The sequence below is a fragment of the Monodelphis domestica genome, chromosome 3, assembly GCF_027887165.1.
Source record: "Monodelphis domestica isolate mMonDom1 chromosome 3, mMonDom1.pri, whole genome shotgun sequence".
In the NCBI taxonomy this organism is placed as follows: domain Eukaryota; kingdom Metazoa; phylum Chordata; class Mammalia; order Didelphimorphia; family Didelphidae; genus Monodelphis; species Monodelphis domestica.
Window position 1 is genome coordinate 443,696,582 of NC_077229.1, and position 22,733 is coordinate 443,719,314.

General features: G+C 34.2%; 1 protein-coding gene across 5 annotated transcripts in view; it reads right to left on the bottom strand.

Annotated features, from left to right (window-relative positions):
* Positions 1-22,733, bottom strand: part of CPLANE1 (ciliogenesis and planar polarity effector complex subunit 1) — a 175,073-nt gene that overhangs the window by 38,188 nt on the left and 114,152 nt on the right. For all 5 annotated transcript variants that reach the window (XR_008917859.1, XM_056824552.1, XM_056824553.1 and 2 more), the window contains exons 39-47: positions 18,716-18,828; positions 17,530-17,728; positions 14,163-14,416; positions 12,708-12,801; positions 11,794-12,012; positions 7,130-7,160; positions 5,006-5,134; positions 3,977-4,145; positions 313-371 (exon numbers count right to left, since the gene is read on the bottom strand). Coding sequence is in view for 4 of the 5 variants with exons in the window: in XM_056824552.1 (XP_056680530.1) it covers positions 313-371; positions 3,977-4,145; positions 5,006-5,134; positions 7,130-7,160; positions 11,794-12,012; positions 12,708-12,801; positions 14,163-14,416; positions 17,530-17,728; positions 18,716-18,828 (1,267 nt within the window). In the remaining variant the exon portion in view is untranslated. The remainder of the gene's footprint in view (positions 1-312; positions 372-3,976; positions 4,146-5,005; positions 5,135-7,129; positions 7,161-11,793; positions 12,013-12,707; positions 12,802-14,162; positions 14,417-17,529; positions 17,729-18,715; positions 18,829-22,733) is intronic.

Genomic DNA, 22,733 nt, shown 5'->3' on the forward strand with positions numbered 1-22,733 from the left:
ACACAACTAGGATGCATCTGAGGCCAGATTTTAACCCAGGACTTCCTATCTCTAGGCCTGGCTTTCTATATACTGAGCCAAAGCCACATCTCACGTTAAACATTTTAAATACTGTTCTTTTCCTCTGTGCCTATATTTACTAAGAAAGAGGGGCAAATATAGAAAATAGGTCTTTTGATGTAAAATATAATAAACTTCACTGTCGTGATAAATAATCTTTCCTGAACATAGCCAGGAAGTCTGTTGATGAAATTTATGTAAGATTTAGACAGGTACAGATAATAGCTTTCATAGTATATCTGCTCCATTTACCTGTCTTTTTCAGTCTTCATCTTCTGACACATCCTAATTTCCTTTGAAGTCATACACAACTGCACAAGAAACAGCAAGTTAGCTCGATCCAAAGAATTATGTAATCATGTTCCAAAGCTCCCCGGCACTTCAATGGGAAACTGCAGTGGAATTTGCTGACAAAAACAGAAAAGCCCACAAGTCTGTGGCAGGCTCACTGCACAGGCTTTTAGAGTTGGCCTGGAGTTACAGTTTCAATAGACTGTAAGGAAGATTTTTGCATGATCTAACCTGCCAATTCCTCAGCAAAAGAAACTCCTAGTGACACAGATTCACAGCCTTTCTGTCTTTTTATTTTGATTCATTTTCATTTAGAACTTTAAGAAGTGCATTTCCACAGTGTTACAAACAAAAGAGTGGTTGCCATAAACTGTGACCGCGAAAATGTGGGTTTCAAGACTGTGAATTGCCAAAAGCTGTAAAGATCATTTTTAGTGTCTTGATTTTATATCAAAAATAAGTGGTCGCCATGGGAAAAATTCCCAAATATGAAATACCCAAATCAGCTGGATTTTGTGGAGATTTTAATTAATATAAATGAAGGAATTAAGGAAAGAGAGACAGAGTAAGAGGAAATAGGAAAAAGTTAGGGCCTAGGCCTTTCTCTTTAAGAGAGAAACTAAGTCAATCTTTAATCACTCACCACAAGACCTTTCCAAGCAAAACTCTAGTGTTCAGAGAGACCCTCCAGTTCAGCTCCTGAGCTCAACTAAGTTCAGCCACTGAGAGACCTCACCCAGAGAGCTCCAATTCAGCTTCCTAAGCTGAACTGACTCCAGAGGCCTCTGACCTCCTTTTAAAGAGAATTTTCTCCTATGTCACCTCCCCTAAATTTTCACATCTACCAATCACAGTAGACGTTTTCCAAAGGACTGACCATTCTTAATTCACATCTTGTTATCACCTTCTCTAGGTAGACTAAAACTTCTGAGTATTTCACACCTCTTGGCTAAGGTTGTCCCTTGCAAGTTGCCTGACCTTTTAGTGATTAATTTGACCTTCATAGGTACTTAGCACCCTTTTGTATTAGATCTAAAAATAGATCTAGCTTAAGGGCTTTTGCCTCACTATAAGTATGAGTTAAGTACTTTTTCATTGTTCAGTAAGGAGTTTACAACTTTATCTTCCCCTAAGGTATGCCTAAGTATGGGTGGAGTAAGGTTAAGTTCTCAATACATTCTTCACCAAGTACCTCCATTGTTTAAATGGGGAATAACTTTAACCAAATGTTACAAGGTAGAGTCTGAGAAAGTTTAAGATTCACAAAAGATCCAGAACACAAAAAGATTGCATAGGAAACTATGAACTCTCTCCGTCATCCTACTAGCTTTTTTCTCAAAGTATTACTAAGTTCTATCTGTGTTACTCAGGGTTAGGGTTAGGGTTAGTGTTAGGGTGAAGTTCCCCAAAGCCACTGAGAGGTTAAGTGGCTCATTTCAGATCCCAAAGCCAGGATAAGGGCCTGAATCCAGGTCATCCTGGCTTGAAGGTTGACTCAACTCTACTGTACTACACAGTGTCTCTTCACTCTTACATGAAGAGTGAATCTTCTCTTAAATAGTAGTACCTTCCCTGCATATAACTAGAAAATAATATTCAATTCAAGTATTATTTAAACAATCTAAGAATGATATAAAAAGTCTGTGTAAAAGGTATTTTACAAATGGCATTCCCTATGCCCAAAGGGCTTTAAAAGACTGCCTGTCCCTTGGTTCAGCTATACCACTGCTGGGTTTGTACCCCAAAGAGATAATAAGGAGAAAAAAACATGTACAAGAATATTCATAGCTGCGCTCTGTGGTGGCAAAAATTGGAAAATGATGGGTTGTCCCTCGATTGGGGAGATGGCTAAACAAATTGTGGTATCTGTTGGTGATGCAATACTATTGAGCTCAAAGGAATAATGAACTGAAGGAATTCCATGGGAACTGGAATGAGCTCCAGGAATTGATGCAGAGCAAAAGGAGCAGAACCAGGAGAACATTTACACAGTGACTGATACAATATGACACAATCGAATGTAATGGACTTCTCTACTAGCAGCAGTGCAATGATCCAGGATAATTCTGAGGGATTTATGAGAAAGAACACTATCCAAATCCAAAGAAAGAACTGTGGGAGCAAAAATACAGAAAAAGCATATTTGCTTGATCACATGGGTTGATATAACTGGGGATGTAGACTCTAAACAATCACTCTAATGCAAATAGTAATAATATGGAAATATGTCTTGATCAATGATACGTGTAAAACCCAGTAGAACAGCTCATCAGCTCCAGGAGAAGGGGATGGAAATAACATGAATCATGCCTTGGAAAAATATTCTAAATTAATTAATTAAATTTTTTTTAAAAAGAAAAAAAAAACAAATGACATCCCCACATTCTTAAAAAGCTGGACTTTTTGTGTAGAAAACAGGTAGAAATTTCTGACATAGGACAATTCTAGACTATTACTTTTTGTGAGTTTTCTCACCAAGAGTAACTGATGGAAGTTAAAGTGTATATGATTTTTTTTATTTTTCAGTCTAAATGATAATTATATTTTCTTAAGGCTTACTCCAGCAATCTGGGTGATTTCTGAGGCACAGAATGAATGCTCTGAGCAAATAGTACAAAGTGGCAAATATATATAAACATTATCATTCCAGAACCTATTAAGTTGATTTCTGTGATTCACATATGCATATGAGTCCATCTTATCCACAGAAAAATTGAGGCATAAAGCAATTAACTTTCTCAAGCCTGAACACAGAGATATGAGCAAAATATTAATATGATTTTTCTGATAAAAATTCTAATATAAAATTTAATTTCAGTAACATCTAATTTATTTGGTTAAGATTTAACTGGCAGCATCACTTACTTGAAACACAACTGAAAGCCAGAAGGAAAAAAAAAGGAAAAAAATCTTTTAGCGGGGGAAAAAAGATGTCACAAATTCCATGCCTAAAGCTCCTGGACTTAAATTATAAAATAATCAGAATGACAGAAATACTATAAAAAGAAGATAAAGGATCTCAAAAGTCACAGCAGTACATTTACCATGGTGGGAGAGAGCTTTCATTTGCCAGTAACCCTTAACAAGTTGTTGCATATTGTGCTATATAATTCAGCAATGTTCTCGATTCCACCTTCACATATGGCTCAATGCTCAAGCTATCACATACCCTTATGAAAAGAATTTCAGATCAATTTGCTAACACCTACATTTACAATGGAAACTAAAGGGTTATAATTTCCTCAGTTCATCTGAGTTAAGAAAAAAAATTAATGCCAACCACCTTTCATATACATCCAAAGTGTATACTTGATTCCCTTGGTGTGTTAACACAAAAAGAATAATTATTTTATATTTTTAAGACAAAATTTCAAAGAAGAATAAACTACTATTTTTGTTCATACCTCTAGATTCATACCTCTAAGTACAATGCATACAAAACTTGTCTGGTTATATTTCTAAGAGCACCCACAGTATACTAATTTTGTCCTGCCCCCACCACACTTGATTTTGGCCAAAATTAACAAATAGGACAAATGAAATAAGGTGGAACAGACAATTATAGGGATGAAGAGGGGAATCCTCCTAATGTCACAGCTTCACCCCTTTGAGGTAGGGGACTGACCTGCTTCCTTGGAGACTGAAACGGTTCATGTTCTTGCTCCCTCTTCACAGCCAGCTGTGCTAGATACTCAGCCATTCTCTCCTTTCTCTTTTTTTTCATCCAGGCTCTTATTTCTCTTTTCTCCTTCTCTGTTCTTTGTGATTTTTTCCTCTTTGGGGTGCTATGGATTCTGACAGATTTAAACAGGCAAGAATATTTTACCTTTGTAAGTTGGTTCTGCAGGAGAGAGTAATCAAAACTAATTATTCTTTACTGAGTGAGACTCAAAAATGCTTCCAAAAATATTCCTATCTTTGAAAAATCACAACTTTTGGAGTAACTCTTCTGTATATAACAGGTAGCAACCATGTTTTACAAAAGCATTTGTGTTCATTGTGGCTTAGTTTAAAAATACATAGCAAACCAAAGTAATGATCAGTCATTTAAGTAGATCATTTCAAGCAACAAACCACACTGTTTTTTCCTCTTTACACTAAAGAAGAGTATATAGAACTCATCTGGGTAAGCCTTTCTAAAAACTTTTTTTCAGTTGCATGCCTTATTGGCAATGCAGATCACACCTCCTTTAAAAAAAAAAAAGATTTTCAAAATGAGCCCAATAAAAATCTCTTTTATTCTTTAATGTGAGAGAAGAAATTTTTTTAAGAACAAAAAAGTGACAACTTTGACAGAAACTGTAATGGTTCAGAAACTGTAGTCAGATGAAGCAGTCCTACAACTATAACATTCTCCAGAAAAATATTTGTATTCAAATCTTATGCTTCTGGAAACAAATACAAAAAAATAAACAAAGCAAAACATCGGCCCAGAAAAACTAGCAAAGATAAGATCTGTCTTGATGTAACTTTCCAACTAAAAGTTATCCTAAGTTTATGCCAAGATTACTTTTTCAGGTGTTTTAGTGTATTCATATGAATCTTAAATATTAATGAATTTAAATGAGCCATTAAGAAGTATATGACATTAACATCTGCTAACTATAACAAAGTTCAATTTACAGTAACATTATGTAAATCATTTGACCATTACCTGGAGAGTTTCTTAGCCTGGTATTCTGTTAAACCAAGCTCTTCACTAGATATGCCACTCTCAGTGATCAGATCGTTAATTATGTCAGCAACATCAGTTAGTCCAGAAATCTGCAAATCTGCTAAAACACTTCATGTACAAGTGCAGTTAGAACCAAGTCAATGACAAATGAAATGGAAATAATAGTATTAAACACAAAAGCAAGCTAAAAAAACTATCTGAACTGCCCAACCAATAATAAACTGAATAACCCACAAAGAATTTGTTAGGTTATTTATCTTCAGAGAGTTTAAAGATCATCAAGACTAATCTCCTCAGTTTCTAGATAAGGAAATTAGGATCCAGAAAGGGGAAGTGACTGAGCAAAGGTCAGCTTACACAGCTAGTTATGAGCAGAGCTGAGGCTTAGAACCAAGATCTCCTGACTTTTGTTCCACATTATACTCTCTACAGATGACAAGAAAACATTTTATGATCAATACTGTTTCCTACTCACCTAAGTTGTGAGCTGCTGTCTTTGAATATTTTTCCTTTGGCCACTAGATTAACTAATCAAAAGACAGTGTTTTGTAACAAATATTCGATATGTCCAAATTCAAAGAACAGCAGCTACTATTAGATAGAAGGAATCTCTCTTTTGATGTTTCCTGATAATATTTTATAAATGAAAAAAATTACCTAAGTAACTTAAAACCTTTTCAATTGGGGGCATGAAATCACCCAAATGAAATAACAGGAAGCTTCTATTTACCTAAGCAAAAGAAGTAAAATCATCAGAACATTTTATATTATACAGTAATGATAACTCTAGAGCACTATAATAATACGAGTTCTCTGAATCATTAAATCAAAGATTGACATTTTATGCCATGAAGCCTTTCTTGGGATATTTTTAAATAACTGAAAGAAAGTCTAAATTTCAGAGAGAGGCCAGTGATGTAAGATGTAAGTTTTCTTACTATTTTCTTACTATAAGTCCAAAGACCTAGAATTAAATGAAAAGAATTTCATAAAATCTATGCATTTTAGAATTGAAAGTAACTTCATAAAGATCATTTTGTGATCTTCAGAAAAAAACTTATGAAGTATAACTTTGTAGAAAAGGAAGAAAAGGATAAAAAGATTTCAAGTGACTTGCTCACAGTCACATAGTTAATAGAAAAGCCAGGACTGAAACCCAGGCTTCCTTGTCTACACATCAGTGTCTCTGCTCTCCCCACACTTGCACACATACAACTTCCTCCTTGCTGTTCTCCATCAGGATTATCTGTTGTTGCCACAAACTCAAAATGGACAAAATTGTCATCTATCTCTCCCCACAAATTTTCTTCTCACTTTCTTGTTTCTGTTGATAATACCATTCTCACACCAAACACTAAGCCACCAAATATGAGTAAATCTGAACTGTTTGCTGTATCTGTGTGTCTCAGTTGAGAAACCTACTCTTCTCTGGGTCTATAATATAAACCATCATTCATATGGTGCTGGCTACTCCACAGAGCCTAAAAGAAAATAATTAGTTCATGCTAGGCATGCCTAACTAAAACCAAACCAATAAATTTTGGCAAATAAATCTCACAGACTGACAAATTATGAGAACATTATTTCAGCCAAGTTCCTAATGCTGAGAATGAGACTTAGTCTAAAGGTTCTAATGTCTTTTTTTTTTAAGGTTTAAAGCGGAAGTCTTTTTTAAACATCTAACCTTTAAGTGGCATGAATTACATGTGAAGATCAAAGCCTCTGGATGAGTACATACTTTCATAGGCACACAACAGCTGGGAATAGGGACAGGCAAGATGAAGTGAAATAAACTGCTCTTTGAAGATGTGAAATTATATTCATATACCCAGGAAATGTGGGAAGAGAACAATATTTAGTCTTGCTAGGGTGCACAAATGCCTCTAATATACCAACACTCAATTATCCATAATTCCCACGGTTACCAGAACACCAAACCCCACTCACCATCTTTTCTGGAAAGATAGAATTTACCATATTGCTTTCAATTAGATTGTAAGAACTATAGAACAATTTACAGTCAAACAAGTGGCAAAATTTGGAGACACAACACTCAATTTAAAGTAAAATCAATTATTATAAATTAAATCATGATATATTTACCTTCCAACAGAATCTTCACTACTATCTGCACCTAAAAAAGAAACGTTTTTATCATAAATAAGAATTCTGCTAAAGTTAATTAGACTTTGGCATCTCAACATTAGTAATCAAAGTAATTTAAATACATTCAAATTGATACTAGTAACAAAAGAATATACTTATAAACAAGTTGTGACATACTCTCAAACAATGTTGCAAACTGGTCATAATGATACTCTTATTTTCATCACTTTTATTCTTTAAAGCCAGGTCTATCCAAAATGCACTTGAAGAAGGAAGCACACAGGCAAGTGAAAACACAGAATTAGTATAGTAACAACCAGTACCCTGGAGGCATGAAGGAACTCTTTATACACTCCAGAAGCTTTATAATTAGGTTGTTATATCATCTTCAGAGAAATGTAAGACATCCTAAGAAATTTTCTGGCAAACTGGGCTCCATCAATTGGTAAGACTGGCCTCATACAGTATAATGGGCAGTTAGGATAACTAAATTCTAATCCTTCAACACTGACACTGAATTACCTTGGGAACAATTTCCACTTCAATTTTTCCATCTGTTTCAATAAAAAAAGGTGGGGGGGGGGGGGAGAAGAGAGAACATGGTATAGTGGATAGAGTGGACTCACAATAAGTAAAACCTGGGTTTAAATTCTAATGGTAACACATACTGGCTATGTGACGCTCAGCAAATCACTGAACTTCCCAGGATTTGTGCAAATCTCCTATATTCTCAATTTCTGAAAAGTTACTGAATGGCATTGTGCTTCATCACCAGTTCAATAGACTGATGAAGTCATTGATTCAAACATGTCTTCTGCCCCAAAAGTAGAGATGTTATAACAATAAAAGGAATTAATTTCTATTAAAGTACTTTGAAACCTTTAGAACCATTCTGTTCCTTGAAAGGAAGTTTTACATCCCCTACTATAATCCCCTGAGTAATCAATTCCCTCTTAAATCATAAACATTTTATATATATTATAGTTCTACTACACAGTACTTTTATACATAGCTCCCCTTCCTATATGCTCCATGGCCCAAACAAACTGATCACAGTTTCTCACACACAGCACTTTATCTCTTGGCTGCTTATGCACATTTCCACACTGGTCATTCCAAATGCCAAACGGTCTGCAGTCCCTCCCTTACCTCCACCACAGAGAATTCCTTGCTTCCTTCAAAAAACAATTCCAGCACTACCACCTTGTACACGAAGCCTTTCCAAATTTTCATTCCTGTCCCCTACATCTTATCTCATATATACTGTGTATATATTACATGCATTATATGTGTGCAGATATAAAATTCCGAGCATTTATATAGCTCTTTACATTTTATAAAGTTCTTTACTAATATGATTGCATTTTATCTTCACAACACCCCTGGGGAAGTAAGTGAAATTATAATCCTCATTTTTATATATGAGAAAATTGACATGTAAGTTCCTGAGGTAATATTTGAACTCAGGTCTTCCAGACTCCTGGACCAGGGCTCTATCTATAATTGTATGGGTTGTTATATCTGCTACAATAAAATGTAAACTCCTTTGAGAGCTGCAATTATTTCATTTTTTTTTTGGTCTTTCCATCCCCAGTGCCAAGCATGGTGCCTGGCCCTTATGGCATATTTATATAAAATTAATAGTTGCTTAATGAATGTTTCCTGACCAATTAATTGGTAAGTAAGAAATTATCTTAACTACATTTTCTTTCTTATGGGCACCAGATAAAAAAATCCTTTAGTGTGTCATTTTACATTGGAGTATAACCTTGAAATCCAAGTATCCTATGAATGTTCAGTAGAAATTAACTGAATTGGACTGAAGAGGAATACGTCACATGAATATAAGTTAATAATAGCAGCAATACAAATTCTTTTGACTTCTTATTTATGGGACAAATAGATACTGGTACAACAAGCAAGTAATTGGAGAGGAAACACATTCCATCAGTAGTGGAAAGTACCTCCTGGCCTATTGTTGGATATCCAGAGTTCCAAGAATTTGGTCCCTTGCTTTTGTCTAGAGAGATGAGATGAACATTACTTTTTCATAAAGTAAGTTAGTGACTAATTGTATGAAATAAAGAACACCGTGCATTTCTTTAGCCCTGTATGGCTTCCAAAGAGCTTTCCTCACAAGGGCACTTTACGTGGCACAAGTATTATTTCCATTTCACTGATGAGAAAACAGACTGTTTAGCTGAACTCCAACTAAACCTGAGATTTTTAACTGCAAACTCAAAGCTCTTTACACTCTATCTCACACTATCTTGACATGGGTATAATGTTATAATATGTCAGAATGGATTCATTACAGTATGTGAGGGTGATTCTCAAAGCTCTCTCACTTTCAGTTAAAAAGCTGAGATTATTAAGCTGAAATTCTAATTCCACTACTGCTACTACATGCCAATAGACTCTGATAAAGGAACTCTTCTAAAAATGAATGACCATCTATATGAACACAACTACAAAACACTTTCCACACAACTAAAACTAGACTTGAACAATTGGAAGAACATTAACTGCTCATGGGTAGGACGAGCCAATATAATAAAAATGACCATCCTACCCAAACTCATCTATCTATTTAGTGCCATACCCATCGAACTCCCAAAATTTTTTTTTACTGATTTAGAAAAAAACATAACAAAGTTCATTTGGAAGAACAAAAGATCAAGGATACCCAGGGAATTAATGAAAAAAAATACAAAGGAAGGGGGTCTTGCAGTCCCAGATCTCAGACTATATTATAAAGCAGCGGTCATCAAAACAATTTGGTACTGGCTAAGAGACAGAAAGGAGGATCAGTGGAATAGATTGGGGGTAAGCAACCTCAGCAAGACAGTATATGACAAACCCAAGATCCCAGCTTTTGGGACAAAAATCCACTATTTCATAAAAACTGTTGGGAAAATTGGAGGACAGTGTGGGAAAGATTAGGCTTAGATCAACACCTCACACCCTACACCAAGATAAATTCAAAATGGATGAATGACTTGAACATAAAGAAGGAAACTATAAGAAAATTAGGCGAACACAGAATAGTATACATGTCAGACCTTTGGGAAGGGAAATACTTCAAAACCAAGCAAGAATTAGAAAGAATTACAAAATGCAAAATAAATAATCTGGATTACATCAAATTAAAAAGTTTTTGTACAAACAAAACCAATGTAACCAAAATCAGAAGGGTAGCAACAAATTGGGAAACAATCTTCATAAAAACCTCTGACAAGGGTTTAATTACTAAAATTTATAAAGAACTAAATCAATTGTACAAAAAATCAAGCCATTCTCCAATTGACAAATGGGCAAGGGACATGAACAGGCAATTCTCAGCCAAAGAAATCAAAACTATTAATAAGCACATGAAAAAGTGTTCTACATCTCTTATAATCAGAGAGATGCAAATCAAAACAACTCTGAGGTATCACCTCACACCTAGCAGATTGGCTAACATGACAGCTATGGAAAGTAGTGAATGCTGGAGGGGATGTGGCAAAGTGGGGACATTAATTCATTGCTGGTGGAGTTGTGAATTGATCCAACCATTCTGGAGGGCAATTTGGAACTATGCCCAAAGGGCGATAAAAGACTGTCTGCCCTTTGATCCAGCCATAGCACTGCTGGGCTTGTACCCCAAAGAGATAATGGACAAAAAGACTTGTACAAGAATATTCATAGCTGCGCTCTTTGTGGTGGCCAAAAATTGGAAAATGAGGGGATGCCCCTCAATTGGGGAATGGCTGAACAAATTGTGGTATATGTTGGTGATGGAATACTATTGTGCTCAAAGGAATAATAAAGTGGAGGAATTCCATGTGAACTGGAACAACCTCCAGGAAGTGATGCAGAGCGAAAGGAGCAGAACCAGGAAAACATTATACACAGAGACTGATACATTGTGGTACAATCGAAGGTGATGGACTTCTCCATAAGTATCAATGCAATTTCCCTGAACAATCTGCAGGGATCTAAAAAAAAATACTACCCACAAGCAGAGGATAAACTGTGGGAGTAAAAACACCGCTGAAAAGCAACTGCTTGACTACAGGGTTGGAGGAGATAAGACCGAGGAGAGACTCTAAATGAACACTATAATGCAAACTCCAACATCAGGGAAATGGGTTCGAGTCAAGAACACATGTGATAACCAGTGGAATCATGCGTCGGCTATGGGAGAGGGAAAGGCGGGGGGGGGGGGGGGGGGAGGGGAGGAAAAGAAAACGATCTTTGTTTCCAGTGAATAATGTATGAAAACGACCAAATAAAATAATATTAAAATTAAAAAAAAAAAAACAAAAAAAAATTAAAAAGAAACTGAGTTGACCACATTCAAGAAATACTTATGTAATATCAGCATATTTTTCTCTCTGTGATGAGCTTTAGATCTTAATTGAAATTTCTCAAATAAATCAATTGAAGCAAAGCAAAGCAAAAAAAAAAAAAAAAAAAGAATGACCATCAATTTGAATGGTACAATTTTTGGACTCTTCTCCATAAAGCAATACAGGAAAAAAAAAGGTAAATGACTTAACAAGGCCATCATAAACCTGGTACTAATAAGACCATTGATAACATTGTTTTCCTAAATAGTAAATAATCAATAATGATTGGTAATTTAAAAAAGCAAAAAGAATTAAAGTAAAAAATAGTACCAGTAGAAGTAAACTTGTCACTGGAAACATTAAAAGATGAAATGACAGAAGAAAAGGAACAAGATTTCCACAGAGTATGCTTTGTTTCAGTAAATTCAATTACTGGAGCATCTTCTCCTTTTTCTTCTTCTTCTTCTTCTTCTTCTTTTTCTTCTTCTTCTTCCTCTTCCACCTCTTCTTCATCTACTTCTTCATCAATTTGATGGTTAAAAGAATAGACTGATCCATTGTAGATCAAAATCAGGAATGGTGCAAGGAAGAAAAAGCCAAAAAGCCCAAGTTAATTCTACCTTACTTACCATCAAGATAATATATATAAAATAACTTCCATAGATTCTAACAAATATCTAAATGCAGACTTCTAAAACGATAACCCTCCCTTAAAGCAGAATTATCAAAGAATATATTTAAAAGACACATTACTGTTTTCATTCTCTAAATATAGAAAACCAATTATTTAATCACTACCCATTTATTTAAATAGTCACTCAGACAAATGCACGTATTTGCTATTCCGTAAGATTACTTCTAGATAAATAGCAACTGCCAAACAAACCAGTCTCACTAGTATATTCCAATTTACAGGTCTGTATTTCAGAGGAGCCACATCCTTGTTCAACAAAGAAAAGAACCTCTTGTTGACACTACCTTATGTCTTCCATAACAGTTTAAAATAAAAATACCAAAGAAGGTTGAGTTTTGCATTTTAGTAACAGGCTCCTGTAATGTGTCAAAAAGCTAGAAAATGGATATAATGAAGCTGTAATATCAAAACTATCCCAAGTTCATTCCTTTATCCTAATCATGCCAAAACTCCCAAATCTTCAAAGTGCCTGTCATCCCAAAGAGCAAATTTGTTCCTGTTTCATGAACTAACACCATCATACAACGTCACTATTTCGTTAAATACAAACCTTCTTCAGGACTTCTACAAGTTTGTGAGAATGCCGTCACTTTATGCACTTCTGGAGGAGATGACAATTCCAAAATGTCTTCTGTCTCCACCAGCTGAAAACAAACATCCAACAACAAAAACAATAACAACAATTCTAAATTTCAGAGTAATTCAGGTTTCTTTCACTGAAATAGTTTTTAAAAACAATATGGCTGAATTATAATTATTAACTACATATTATTTAAGGTATATACTTAAAAAGAAAAGATGATGACTTTTTTTTAACCTCTACCTTTTGTCTTAGAATCAATACTAAGTACTGAACAGTAAAAGCTAGGCAATTGAGGTTAAGTGACTTGCCCAGGGTCACACCAATCTCCTGAGCCACCTAACTGCCCCCAATATTGACTTTTAAACAAACTTCTTAGCACTTCCTTATCCAAATATGTGTTACCTTGGAAGATTACATCATGTTCAAATAATGCTGCCTTTATTCAAACCAATTTTAAAACCACTGTCATAATTATGAGAACTTCTTTTAATATCTTCAGTAACAATAAATCTTTATTTTTAAGTGTATTTTTGATTTTTTAAAAGTAATTTGAAATCATATGTCTGTTGCCTAAAGTCAGTAATGAAGGTGGGAAGTATAGTTTTTGGGAAAAAGTGACATGACTTTAGAGAAATAAGACTAAATTATGTGAAGCTTATAAGCAGACTGAAGTCAATTCAAAAAGGGGGCTTTCAAAAATGGGTTTGTGCCCAAGGCAGTATCATTGGACTGAGTATATCTACTCCCTAGTGTGACTTACATAGAAGGAAAACTCATTTAGTTGTATCTATTCTAATATGATCAATAAAATAGCATTCTGTTTACTTTAAAGTCACACTTCCAGACATCCTTTTACATAGTTTCAGGTATCTATTTATATAGGTTCAGTATCTCTGAACTTTAAAAACACAAGTATACTACCTATAATATACTTATATACCTGCCAATTAAATTAGGATTGTCAGTATTCGAGCTTTCAAAGCTTATCAAGTATCCCTTTCAAAAACGTGGCATAACTTTTACATGCCTATTGTGTGATTGTCTTTTAAAAAAACTTTTTAAAAGAATTTCTTTTTTAAAGGTTGAATATAGAAGTATGTGCTTGGTTATTTTGCATAAAATATAAGATAAGATATACTCAAAGAAATTTCAGGTAAAATGTTAACCCCACAAAGAATGAACCTTTAAAATCCAAAAATGTTAACAAAATTAGGCACACAAAGGACCTTTGGGACATAACTACATTCTGGCTTTGAAATTTGTATCAATTTTTATAATAAGAGAAAACATTTTTTCCTGGAAATCCAAGATATCCATACCACCACACTATTTTGATAAATATATATTTGACAAATATATCACATCAAAAATCTAATATCAACTGTTTCACAAGACAAAGAGAAAGGAAAAAATGATACTTACGGCACAGGGTGGGTCTACCAACTTAGTGTTGCTAAAATCTTCCTCTACAGTAGCTGCAATATCCTGCAGGACAAGTAGTTTTTCATCTATTTCCAGGAGTTTAGAATTAAGATGCTCTATATCAAGACCTTTTTTCGATGGTACTGTACAAGGTGTAGTGCTGAAATCCTGGCATTGTTTCCAGGTTAAATAGTCTTCTACACCATCTGATTTTACAGTAGATTCTTGGACCTGAACTTGTAATTTGGGCAGATCTTTAATATTAAAATAAACAAAATTTAGAATTAGACTTAAGAAAATTATGAACAGTGATGTTCCTGGAATAATAAATACAAAAGAGGGCAATGGTGAATTCCAAATTGGTTTCTCTCTTGAACACTCAAAAATTATATTTCTATCTTTTGACTTGAAAGATCTAACTCTGTTTTTGTGGTATAAACAGAACACTACATTGTGATTACTATGATGTTCAAAATCGAAACCAATTTAAATTTATGGCAAAATAAGAGCCTAATAACCATAGCAGAAATTACGGTTTTATTTCTGGTTTCCTTCATGAAATGATTACACGTTGATATCTAGTTTTGACTTTCAAAAACTATTTTGGTCAAAGAATAAAAACAGCCAGTTCTTTAAAGAAAAAACAAACTAACAATGCTTTGGGGAAATGTTTAAAATCATAAATAAGCAAAAGAAATGGAAATTAAAACAACCTTGAGGCTCTAAAATATATACAGAAAAAGATGATGAAGGACATGAGATGCAATAGTAATGAGGATGTGGAGACAGGCATGCATTATATAATTCACTGCTGATGGAGTTGTAAATTACTTTGACAATTTTTTAAAGCAGAATGGAATTATATAAATAAAATTAACAAAATGTGCATATGTTTAACCTAGCAATACCACTTTTAAGTTTTTTTATTTAGGCTTTTGTCAGGAATAACAGACCCATGTATGCAAAACCATTCATAACAATATTTGTAATAAGCAAGGGGAAAAAAACCTGGATAGAAATCTTCGCCTACTCTACTGAAAAATAGCTAGACTGTGTTTTAATAAGATAATAAACTAGCCAATACACAGGAAAAGAAATATGGCAAGAGTTAGATGGAAGTGATGCAAAACCAAAAAGACATTCAGCCTAAAACTTGGTAAAGAAAGACAATAAAAAATAGGTCCTAAACTTAGGATAAATACCTGTTTTATCTTCTTAAAGCATACTGTCCTTGTTTCTTTTATAGGTAAATAAAAGAAGGCTTCAGTGTTTCTATTATGATCATTTCAAACTACTTCTTTAGATCAATGTGGAGGTTGGGTTCCTTTCCTTTCCCAACCCCTCCTCTCTCCCCCCTCCCATATAGAAAAACAAAAGAAAAGCTTCAAAGTGAAAACAAAGAAAGATCTGAAGAAAGAAAATGAAATCATAACCTACGACGAGAAGTTGATGAAGTAAAAGAATGTCACAAAGGACAAAAATAAGCACTAAATATTTGGAATTGGAGCATTAATCAAACTCTTACCAAAGAAAAAAGAGTGTGGTATTTTTGAAGGGAAATAGAATCCTGTCTTAGAATCAATGATGATGCAAATTCACTGGTTCAATCAAGAGAAAGACAAATTGGATAAGTTAGCTAGTAGCTCCTCTCAAAAACAAACAAACAAAAACAAACAAAACAATTAGGTTGAATATGCCTAAAAGAAGAAATCCAAACACTTGTGTACTGTGCACATTCAGCATTTAACCAGCTCTTCCATTCTGTAAAATCCTAAATTTTACTAACAGTGGCTTAACAATCATATCTGCGAGTTGAGTACTGTAGTTCATCTGAGTCTGATAACTTGAGCTCCTGACAGACAAGTATTGGACTGGCTCCCTATTTAGATTTAGCATCAATTCCAGATGAGACATTTTTACCCTTGTTTTTCCAATACAAAAGTCTCCTGAGCAGAGAATTCTTAAGAAAAAGAGTCAAACAGTTTTACCTTCTTTCTGTTGATCATTGTTATTTTTACATCCATCCTGCTTAGCAGCCCAGACCCTCTCAGATTGGACCCTAAAATAAATCCAAACCTTTGTTGTCCTTAGATTCCCTTGCCAGACTCAGCTCATTCTTAAATTTAGTACCCCTAAATTTCTTACAAGACCCTGCGATGTTTTTAACATTCCTCCTGGCTTACCTATATTTGCTTCTATTTTAAATCTAATTCGTTGGGAGGTTTCCTGTGTACATGCATCACTCTATTCACACAACATCCCCTTTTTCTTCCTCCCCAAAATTGTTCCTTCAGAATTTTATTCTGAAGAGCTTTCTCATCTCTCTTGGGCTGACTTGTATGGAATTTTACACTTTGGTACTAATTTATATAAATGAACTACCTATCTAATATCAGAAAAGATAATTTATTAACATCAGTATACTAGGTACTAATTAGATATATGTCTGTGAATTTTCTGCAATTAAAACTACCACCCCATATATACTTAGGCAGAATTTCTTCCTTCATTTGTCTTCTTTTATAGAATAAACATGAAATTTTTTGGCCTTACTATGAATAATTCACAGGTAGCCTTAATATCTGACCCATTCTCCCTCTTCACACAAAACAGCAAATTTAACCAGGCTCCTCATTTCTCTACCTTCTACTCTCTGGGTATTCTATCACATAGTTTGTAGTTCACTGAAGGGGAAAATATATTTATCATTTTGAGTATAAGAAGAATAGAGAGGGGGCAGCTGGGTAGCTCAGTGGATTGAGAGCCAGGCCTAGAGTTGGGAGTCCTGGGTTCAAGTCTGGCCTCAGACACTTTCCAGCTATGTGACCCTGAGCAAGTCACTTAAACCCCATTGCCTACCCTTACCAAGATGATTCCAAGATGGAAGATAAGGGTTTTAAGAAAAACATTAAAAAACTTTTTTTTAATTAAAAAAAGAAGAATAGAGGGAAGTTAAGTGGCTTAGTGGATTGAAAGCCAGGCCCAGAGATGGGAGGTTTGAGGCTCAAATTTAGTCTCAGACATGTCCTACCTGTGTGACTCTGGGTAAGTCACTTAGCTCCATTGCCTAGCCCTAGTCACTTTTCTGCCTCAGAACCAGTACTCAGTATTGATTCTAAGATGGAAGGTAAGGTTTTAAAAAAAAGAATAAGAAGAGATTTGGAAATTCTGCATGAAGTAAGAAATAAAATAAAACAACATTTACACAGTAAAATAAAAAAAATTTCAAGAGGGACTTTAGAAAAGAAATTGAGATGAAGGATCTTGGAAAGAAAAGATAACTGAAAACAGAAAACAATACATTATTAACTTATTTTTTTCTTCAAAATGTTTCACTGCTCTAAAAAAGTAAAAGGGAAGCTATTACCTTTACTCAGAAAATGGTCAGGAGGAATTGCATTGGTAACAGAAGCTGCCATGTAGTGCAAATTTGCAGAAGATGGAATTTCCAGGTTGTCACTTTCCTTTTTGTTAACAATATCATCTGTAGTCTCTTCTCTATCAGGCAATTCCTGAAGGAGATCACTAGCTTCAATGTCTATCACATTTATATAATTGTGTCCAACCTGAAGTTGCAAAAAATTTGATGAATTAAATTTAGAGTTTTCTATGAAGGACTGCTATAAGGATAATCAGATTCAACAAACAAGCATTTATTGAAAACTTTTCACATATAAGATATTATACTAGATTGAGAGCCATAAAAATAAACAAGAAAACTACTATGTGGTAAAGACCAACAAAAGTGATAGTTTCAAAAAAAATCTGGAAAGAATTTTACAAAACAAGACCTTGGTGAACAATGTATGCCATAACAAAATTGCAAAAATGAGTAACTTTGAAAGGATTACGAACTCATTGATACAATGACCAACTATCTAGAGGACCAGTAATGAAGGATACTATTTGACTCCTGAAACAGAAGTGATGTATTCAAGGTACACAACAGGACATACATTTTTTGAAATTGACAACACAGAAATATGTTTTACTTCATTATACATTTGGTTACAATAGTTTTATTTTTCTTCCCCCTACCCAGTTGGGGTGGCAGAAAGTAAGAAGAAGAAAAAATAAGTGCAAGGTAATCTGAAAACTTTTTAATTTAAAAAAATAGAATTTTTGCCCTCAATAAGCTTATATTCCTCTAGAGGATACAACATTAAAATAATTAAGTTTAGAGAAATTAGAACTACAAATCTAAGTACAGGCATCCTCATGCAGAAACAATAATTAAATTCATTTAAGCAAAACTAGTCATTAGCAAGACAATGTGAACCTGTTCTGTATCCAGCACTACTAAGACTAGCTTGGGGTAGTAGATGATGAATAGTTCCAATTTGCAATCTAGTTCGAAAGCAAGCAATAGATTCTATTTTTTTCTAACAATGATAAAACTAGATTAATTAGTGTTAGACTCTCTAAATATATTGACCAAAAGTATTAAGATGACAAAATTTTTTAACATTCATGAATATAATGTATCTTGATGTATTATACAATGTCTTAAGGTATAATATCATCTATTAAAAGTATTTTAAGTAAATACAAACCACATTAGATGTAGGATCAGGTGGCACAGATATATTTGATGTTTCACAGGGAAATTTGAGATTTAAATACACATCAGGGGCCAACATCTGAGGAATGTTCGAATATTCTTGTACTAGAGGTGAGTGAAGTCAAGAAAATAAGAATTAGTTCAAAAGCAGTACGAATTTCAGGAACTATATCCAAAACATGAATGTTCTGAAGGCAGTACAGTGGCAAACAACTCAGAAACATGTATTTTGAAAAATGTAGGAAGGAGCAGTGCTTGAAATACAAATAAAATTCTATTCTAAAGCAATTTTTTGTGAAATTATGTCATCTCTAATAATAGTCTGTTATGTTAGACTTAATAAAAACCATTCCTCTTCCAATGACTCTTAAGGAAGATGAAAAAATGTCAATAATATAAAATATAACTTCAAAAATGTTAATAAAAAGAATCTTTTAAAAATGTATCTACCTTTTATCCCCTAAGTAAAATGGTTACAGTGATAATTGCCTCTTTTTTTTTTTCGTTTTATTTGGTCAATTTCAAACATCATTCCTTGGTTACAAAAATCATATTCTATTCCTTTGTTCCCTCCCCCACACCTCCCATAGCCGACACGCAATTCCACTGGGTATTACATGTGTCTTTGATCAGAACCTATTTCCATGTTGTTGGTGGTTGCATTAGGATGTTCATTTAGAGTCTAATCCCCAGCCATATCCCCTCGACCCATGTAATCAAGCTGTTGTTTTTCTTCTGTGTTTTTGCTCCCACAGTTTTTCCTCTCAATGTGGATAGTGTTCTTTCTCATAGATCCCTCCAGGTGGTTCATGATCACTGCATTGCCACTAATGGAGAATTCCATTACATTCAATTGTACCACTATGTATCAGTCTCTGTGTACAATGTTCTCCTGGTTCTACTCCTCTCACTCTGCATCACTTCCTGGAGGTTGTTCCAGTCTCCATGAAATTCCTCCACTTTATTATTCCTTTTAGCACAATAGTGTTCCATCACCAAAAGATATCACAATTGGTTCAGCCATTCCCCAATTGAAGGGCATCCCCTCATTTTCCAATTTTTTTGCCACCACAAAGAGTGCAGCTATGAATATTCTTGTACAAATCTTTTTCCTTATTATCTCTTTGGGGTACAAACCGAACAGTGCTATGGCTGGATCAAAGGGCAGTCTTTTAGCACCCTTTGGGCATAGTTCCAAATTGCCCTCCAGAATGGTTGGATCAATTCACAACTCCACCAGTGATGCATTAATGTCCCAATTTTGCCACATCCCCTCCAACATTTATTACTTTCCTTTGCTGTCAGGTTAGCCAATCTGCTAGGTGTGAGGTGGTACCTCAGAGTTGTTTTGATTTGCATTTCTCTGATTATAAGAGATGTAGAGCACTTTTTCATATGCTTATTAATAGTTTTGATTTTGTTAACTTTTTGTTAAATTCATGTCCCTTGCCCTTTTATCAATTGGAGAATGGCTTCATTTTTTTGTACAATTGATTTAGCTCTTTATGAATTTGAGCAATTTAGACCTTTGTCAGAGGTTTTTGTTTCCCAATTTGTTACTTCCCTTCTAATTTTGGTTGTATTGGTTTTGTTTGTACAAAAACTTTTTAATTTGATGTAATCAAAATTATTTATTTTACATTTTGTGACTCTTTCTAAGTCTTGCTTGGTTTTAAAATATTTCCTTCCCAAAGGTCTGACATGTATACAATTCTGTGTTCTCATAATTTACTTATGCTTTCCTTCTTTATCAAGTCATTCACCTATTCTGAGTTTATCTTGGTGTAGGATGTGAGGTGTTGATCCAAACCTAATCTCTCCCACACTATCTTCCAATTTTCCCAGCAGTTTTTATCAAATAGTGGGTTTTGGTCCCAAAAGCTGGGATCTTTGGGCTTGTCATAGACTGTCTTGCTGAGGTCACTTACCCCAAGTCTATTCCACTGATCCTCCTTTCTGTCTCTTAGGCAGTAGCATATTGTTTTGATGACCACAGCTTTATAGTACACTTTGAGATCCGGTACTGCAAGACCAGCTTCCTTCCCATTTTATTTTTCATAATTTCCCTGGATATCCTTGATCTTTTGTTGTTCCAAATGAACTTTATGGGTTTTTTCTAATTCAATACAAAAGTTTTTTGGTAGTTTGATGGGTCTGGCATTAAATAAGTAAATTAACTTGGATAGGATTGTCATTTTTATTATGTTAGCTCATCCTACCCATGAGCAGTTAAGGTTTTTCCAATTGTTTAGATCTAGTTTTAATTGTGTGAAAAGTGTTTTGTACTTGTGTTCATATAGTTCCTGTGTTTGTCTTGGCAGATAGATGCCTAAGTATTTTATATTATCTAGAGTGGTTTTAAATGTAATTTCTCTTTCTAATTCTTGCTACTGAGATATGTTGGAGATATATAGAAATGCTGATGACTTATGCAGGTTTATTTTGTATCCTGCAATTTTGCTAAAGTTGTTGATATTTTCCACTAGCTTTTTAGTTGATTCTCTAGGCCTCTTTAAGTAGACCATCATATCATCCGCAAAGAGTGATAGCTTGGTCTCCTCATTGCCTGTTTTAATACCTTCAATTTCTTTTTCTTCTTTAATCGCTACTACTAGTGTTTCTAGTACAATGTTCAACAATAGAGGTGATAATGGGCATTCTTGTTTCACTCCTGATCTTATTGGGAATGCATCTAGTTTATCCCCATTGCAGATGATGTTGGCTGATGGTTTTAGATAAATACTCTTTATTATTTTTAGGAATGACCCTTCTATTCCTATGCTTTCTAGTGTCTTCAATAGGAATGAGTGTTGTATTTTGTCAAAGGCTTTTTCTGCATCTATTGAGATAATCATGTCATTTTTGTTAGTTTTCTTGTTGATATGGCCAATTATGTGGATGGTTTTCCTAATATTGAACCATCCTTGCATTCCTGGTATGAATCCCACCTGATCATAATGAATAACCCTCATGATGACTTGCTGGAGTCTTTTTTCTAGTATCTTATTTAAAAGATTTTTGTATCTATGTTCATTAAGGAGATTGGTCTGTAGTTTTCTTTCTCCATTTTTGACCTGCTTGGCTTTGGAATCAGTACCAGATTTGTGTCATAAAAAGAATTTGGTAGAACTCCCTTTTTGCTTCTTATGTCAAATAGTTTGTATAGTATTGGGATTAGCTGTTCTTTGAATGTTTGATAGAATTCACTTGGGAATCCATCAGCCCCTGGGTGTTTATTCATAGGGAGTTCTTTGATGGTCAGTTCAATTTCTTTTTCTGATAAGGGATTATTTAAGAATTCTAATTCTTCTTCTGTTAATCTAGGCAATTTATATTTTTGTAAATATTCATCAATATCACCTAGATTGGCATACTGACATATAATTGGGCAAAATAGTTTTTAATGATTGCCTTAGTTTCCTCTTCATTGGAGATGAGGTCTCCCTTTTTATCTCTGATACTGTTAATTTGGTTTTCTTCTTTCCTTCCTTTTTTTTATTAGATTGACCAGTACTTTGTCTATTTTGTTTGTTTTTTCAAAATACCAGCTTCTAGTCTTATTTATTAGTTCAATAGTTCTTTCAATTTCGATTTTATTAATTTCTCCTTTAATTTTTAGGATCTCTAATTTAGTTTTCTTCTGGGGATTTTTAATTTGTTCACTTTCAAGTTTTTTGATTTGCATGTCCAATTCATTGACCTCTGCCCTCCCTAATTTGTTAATATAAGAACTCAAGGATATAAATTTCCTCCTGAGTACTGCTTTGGCTGCATCCTTTAGGTTTTGAAAGGATGTCTCATCATTGTCATTTTCTTCAATGAAATTATTGTTTCTATGATTTGTTCTCTAACAGATTTTCGAGAAACATATTATTTAATTTCCAATTAATTTTTGATTTGGCTTTCCATGTACCCTTACTGATCATTATTTTTATTGCATTATGATCTGAAAAGGTTGCATTTCTTATTTCTGCATTTTTTGGCCATGTTTTTATGCCCCAGTACATAGT